The 5,533-nt window shown below is 43.6% G+C and overlaps 2 protein-coding genes across 2 annotated transcripts in view; both read right to left on the bottom strand.

Annotated features, from left to right (window-relative positions):
* Nucleotides 1-4,749, bottom strand: part of adar (adenosine deaminase RNA specific) — a 10,801-nt gene extending 6,052 nt beyond the window's left edge. Inside the window, exons 1-4 of the mRNA XM_008323116.2 lie at nucleotides 4,394-4,749; nucleotides 1,272-3,009; nucleotides 511-824; nucleotides 166-361 (exon numbers count right to left, since the gene is read on the bottom strand). Of these exons, the coding sequence (XP_008321338.1) occupies nucleotides 166-361; nucleotides 511-824; nucleotides 1,272-2,879 (2,118 nt within the window). The 5' untranslated portion in view covers nucleotides 2,880-3,009; nucleotides 4,394-4,749. The remainder of the gene's footprint in view (nucleotides 1-165; nucleotides 362-510; nucleotides 825-1,271; nucleotides 3,010-4,393) is intronic.
* The window catches only part of LOC103388233 (double-stranded RNA-specific adenosine deaminase-like), a 9,207-nt gene continuing 6,640 nt past the window's right edge, over nucleotides 2,967-5,533 (bottom strand). Inside the window, exon 4 of the mRNA XM_025061499.1 lies at nucleotides 2,967-3,009. Coding sequence (XP_024917267.1) covers nucleotides 2,967-3,009 — 43 coding nt within the window. The remainder of the gene's footprint in view (nucleotides 3,010-5,533) is intronic.

Below are 5,533 nucleotides of genomic sequence, written 5' to 3'. Positions count from 1 at the left end.
CCCCCCTGGTAGGCAGAAAAAAAAAAAAACAGAATAAAAATCAAAAAGAACCCAGTTAGTTGTATGTATGTATATAAACTGTATGTATCGTCCCACTTCTCAGGCTAATTAATGGTCAACAGCATTAAAACAAACAAAAAAAATCTTCACATTCTCTGAACTTACACTGACTTCTGGAACTGGAACTATGAATTTGTCACCACTGTCACCGTTTCCATCTTCCCCAGACATGGTTTCACCCTGCATCTCCGCAATGAGGAAACGTAGCGTGGCGGCAGCAGCGTCCTTTTTCGCGACTTTCTTACTGGACGCCTCGACGACGGGAAACAGCTGGCCGTTCAGCATTACCTGCATACGGAATCTGACAAAACACACACAGAGCAAGAGTAGCATCAAGTACTTTTGTAGTACATGAAGTTCAATTCACTTTAGAACAACAACAAAAAAAAGAATTTAAATATATACACATCATCTTGTGTTTCCTGAATTCTTAATAACTGTAAAACCAACCTTGGGTCATGGGCCGGTCCTGACTGGTCGAGCAGCTGAAACTCACAGTTCTGGCCCAGAAATTGGGCGTACTCCATGAGGCCACTGACCGGGTTCTTCAGCCTCACTTCCTCTAACTTGGCCCGCAGGTTCTGCGGCGGCGGTGCGGCCACCGACACGGCGACTGTTCCCACAGAGTTGGCATTCTGTGCTGCCTGTTTCACGGCCTCGGTCTCTCTGCGAATGGTGTTGAGGTACAGAGGAATATTATCAGAGGCCCACTCTGTGTCGTTGCCTTTGACGTGTTGTGACCTGAACTGGGAGGAGGAATCTCCCTGGGATTGAGAAGGAAACAGGGAAGAATTGTTAGTCCAATCATTCTAGGTCTCCTTTAGTGAAAGACAACATCCTCGAAATTTAGAAAAATAGAATCAGGAAATGGCTGTCAAAAATAACACACTATCCAAGTTCATTTATTTATGAAAGTAATTAGATTAATTACTCTACGATGTCTTCAACTGATCAGCTGACGGACAATTGTCAAAATGTTCAGGACTGTAAACTGAACTGACTAATGTTGTCGAGGACAACGACTTCACTGAAGTTTCTGAAAGCAATTCTTCATTAAATTGCTGTCGATGAATACTTTTATTTCTTCTCTAGCAATTCCAAATATAATGTCCTATATTTTAACAACCTGATTATAAGAATGTAACAACATTGTCATATTGGTGATGAGTCATCAGATTGACAGGCCTACTGGCTACATTTACACGACTTACTTCCCCTGCTGCTTTGCTGTGACTTGGCTTTGGCTTCCAATTCAGCGGAAAGGTGTTCAATTCAGAATCCGTCATGAGTGTTAGCGGTGAAGACTGTGGCGTCTCTCGTGAAACCGCCACATCCATCCGACACATGTCAGCCTGGTTGGCCTGCGCTGCTTTGAGGCTCCTCTCCATTCTTTCTCTGCAGTGAGTGGAGAGCTCCCACGTGTGCGGCGTGACATCGTGGTTCTTACTGACTTGACCTTGCTTTTCCAGAGCGTACAACGTCGGATTGACGTGCTTGGCATTTTTAAGCCCCAGATTCTTGGCTATGACGAGCGCAGTGGCCTCCCCTGAACCGCAGAGGAAATGCAAAATCTGTTCCTTTTGGTCCGACATCGTGGAAGGCTGTGGCGTCTGCCTGGTGAAGACAGCCGTGCAGGGAGGTTTCCTCTCTTGACCGTGACCTTGTGCAAGAGACTGGAACACTTTGAATTCCACCGACGAAGAAGAGCAGTAGGAAGAAGTGGAATCTGTGTCAGAGTCCTCGTCTTTGACCTGCTCTGTGCCGTTATTCTCCCCTGTTGTAACTTTAACCTCAGCCTTGGAATTTCCAGCGACTTCCTGATGTGATTCTGGACTTCTCACTTCAGAGTTGGCTGGACATCCAACAGGTTCCCTGTAGACTGTCCATTCAGGGGGGAGGATTCCTTGTTTAGAGGCTTTTGCTGAGCGTTCTAAGGCGTAGAGTGCCTTGTTGACTATCTTTTTGGGAAGACGCAGCTTTTTGGCCAAAGCCTTTGCAGAGATGCTCTCACCTGGTTCCAAAGCAGCCAATGCTCTGTGCACCTCCTCCTGGTGGGCTGGTGTTAGGATGATGGTAACCTTCTTTGCGCCTGAAAAAGATGATCTGCTGGATTGTCTCCCAGCTCTTGTTTCTTCTTTGTTGAGCCTGTTCTGACTCAGGGTCAAACTGTGAAAACTGTCACACAAAGAGTTACCTTGTGTGAGCCTCGGCCTTTTGGAGTACTGCCTGTTGCTTTGACCATGTAAATGGTTCACGTCCCGGTGACCGTGGACTTGAGTGCCTCGTGGAGGTTCACCACTGGGGGAGAAAGCAGTACGCTGATCTTGACTGAAGCCACATCTATTCCTGGAGCCGGTGTTGGAGTTTGGATATCTGGTGTATCTTGACTGGGACTGATATGAAGAACTGGGGGACCTGCTGGGGACACTCGCCCCTCTTCCTCCTCTCAGACCTGTTCTGAAATTCGGGGCATCAGACAAGTGTCCCCGCAGAAACTCTGCCTGTTGGACCTGAAAAGAATTAGACACAGGACTGGGACGGGGACTCTGATCTGAATTGTTGAAACCCACAGATTTGGAATCGGGTCTATTGTGGTTGAGAACAGGCGGGGCGGCGGGGACACCAGGGGAAGCTGGGTGCGAGGAGTATCCTACAGGAGGGACCAGGCTGTTGTAGCAACTTAAATATGGGAACTGCTGTAGGCCACCTCGAGCAAAGTGTGAGGTCGGAGCAGGCCTGTAAGTCTCCTTGGCCTGGATGTTAGGTTGAGGGTACCTGTGGTAGGGTTCCTTTGAAGGCCCTCCTCTACCTCTGCTCATATCGCAGGGGTTGAATGGGAGGGGGCCAGTGCAGCTGCCTGTGCAGCTTCCGTCAGCTTGTACGTCCTCTACGAAGAAAAAAACAGCTTACCCTGGGAGAACGTCAGGGCAGGCCAGCTGCACACAGCACCTGAAACACAAACAACAGGACAAAGTCATGAGAAAAATAATGAGCAGAATAAAGTCACAGTGAAATAAAGTGGAACACCAGAAAGAGGAGGAGGAGGAGGAGGAAGTGCGGTTTAATTAATGGATCATTTCCGACAGAACAACCACGAGACTTGCTGCTTGTGAGCCAGAAGTGCAGAAAAAAAAAACTACTAAAAGAACTAATAAAATTCATCACCTGAGCATGGGAGGATTATAAAAGAAAAGAAAGATAAATATAAAGTTGGTAAAATTAAAGTGATAAATTTGATTGGTAGCGATGCTGTATATTTTACCATTATACTCATGGCTTTTGTACAAGGACAGCCGGGTGAAATACTGTCCTCTTCAGAACGGAACATAATCCCAGGGCAAAAGGCGATTAATAATTCAGTATTTCTTTCTTGATGTGACAATGTCCTCTTACATCTGGCCTCAAATATTAGTGCCTGATATTGAGCCACTGGATGGACTCACTGTGTCGTACAAAAAGGACAAGGACTAGGACACAAGCACACAAAGGACTACAGCACATTAGAGAGGATTAAAACAACAACACAACTTATAATGACATCCTCTGGCCTTTACATTATTTGTTCACTTGCACAAACTCAGAGATATTGCTGCAATATTACTCACCAAACAAGTAACAATAGTTGTTTTAATATGTAGGTTACGGTTAAACAATTTAAGAAAACTGCTATGAAGAAAGGCGACAAAAAGTCAAACTCTGCTAACAAAAAAAGAAAAGAAAAGTATAATAAGAAAAAGACAAGAGAGAGAAAGAAAAGGGATGGAATTTAAACACCGAGTCATAACCAGCCAGGCACTGAATTCCCCCACTGTTAGATCAACAATGTCATATCTTATCTTAACTTGTGTCCTTCGATCCAGTCATCATCTTTTTTTAATATCATCATTAAATATAAAGTAACCAAACTGTAGATACAAATATTGACAGGTCAGATTAGATTGTATTTCCTACAAAATTGTCACTCATTGAATCAATTTAACTAAAATTACAAATCACTCAAAATTCCTCCAGCGTGGAACAAACCAAGAAAAATAACGACATTATAATTCATTCGCTCCGTCGCTGCTCTCTCCCTTGCCCTCTAGAGGGCGACCCCCCTCAACACACTTTGGGAACCACAGGTCTAGTGTAAACCGAGCAACATGTTACAATGTAACAGTGGACAGAAGAAAAAAAACCCGACACCTTTTTTACTTTCTTCGTGTTCTTGCCCATGCAGACAGATGAAGACAGATGCTATAATGCTATGCTACTTAATAACACATGAACACACGGCACACCCTTTATGTAGCAGCAACTGTTCCAGTGAAGCACCGTGTGCTGTGAATCTCACCTTCATCAACAACAAACCAGAGTCAGCGGTGGGAAGTGTTATCAACGGTTCTCCGGTGTTTGGAAGAATAAAAAACTTAAATAACCGTAACATTTTTGCGTAAATATCCAAACCGTTTGTAGTTTTTTTTTTTTTTTAAAAGCAGAGAACAATTGTATTCCAGCGTGCAGCGTCTTCCGCCTTGAATAGACCACGTTCAAGAAAGCAACTTCAGCAGTTACAAAGAGTTTACGGTGCTATGACGTAACAGCAAGTTTCTTTGCATTACGTCGTACGGTGATGCAAACGTGCAAACAAGAATCGCCTAGAAAATCGAACACAAAACAACAAATGTGAAATGTGTTTCCTTTTCCTGAGAAGTGGGTATGGATCTATTGTGGTCACGTGACCTTGATTCGAGCACCAAGGGCGGGCTAAGTGACGCACAACTTCACACGAGCAGGGCTTTCAAAATGAAAGTGATAGTTTCACAGTGTGGACCATCCACCCATCGTGTGGATACAGAGGTCGCCGTTGCTCCAGCGGGAAGGACATCCTCGAGGACGTGTGTTGCGTCTACACGTCTGGACGGAAGGACACTTCGTTTTCTTCTCTTTTTCAGGGATAAACCCGAGGCTGGTGGCAATGCTTTTCCAATGGAATGACATCGATAATATTACATTTTGTTGTAGACTGTAGACACCGGCACGTTTATGAATACATTAAATTGTTCTATTTAATCATAAAAAAGCTCAAAAAGTGAAGGAGAGCAGTTTTCTTTTATTACAGTCAATGTCATTTTGTAGCGCTGCTACGATGATGCCTTTCCCGCAGCTTTGTCAACAAAATGATGAAAAATTAATGTAATGAGGTTTTTGTATACGTAAAAGTTGATTCTTTATTCATGAAGAATATATTGTTATTATCATTTTTATTAATAATAATCAGGAACGGTGTGGTTTGACCCGGCAAATAAAGCGCACCTGGTGTTCTGCACTACGGGAATAAAGACATTTGTTGATTCGTATGTTCCGTCACTGCCACTAGGTTTTCAGATAAAATAATAAAAATGTAAACTATAAACAACTATATATACACCATAAACCACAATATAATTAACACTTCAAAACGAGAAATTAAATTAAAATGTTCCTACTTTTC

This window comes from Cynoglossus semilaevis, chromosome 13 (assembly GCF_000523025.1).
Source record: "Cynoglossus semilaevis isolate Cse_v1.0 chromosome 13, Cse_v1.0, whole genome shotgun sequence".
Classification (NCBI taxonomy): Eukaryota; Metazoa; Chordata; class Actinopteri; order Pleuronectiformes; family Cynoglossidae; genus Cynoglossus; species Cynoglossus semilaevis.
The sequence above is the reverse complement of the archived record's forward strand: the minus strand, read 5'-3'. Positions and strand labels throughout refer to the sequence as shown.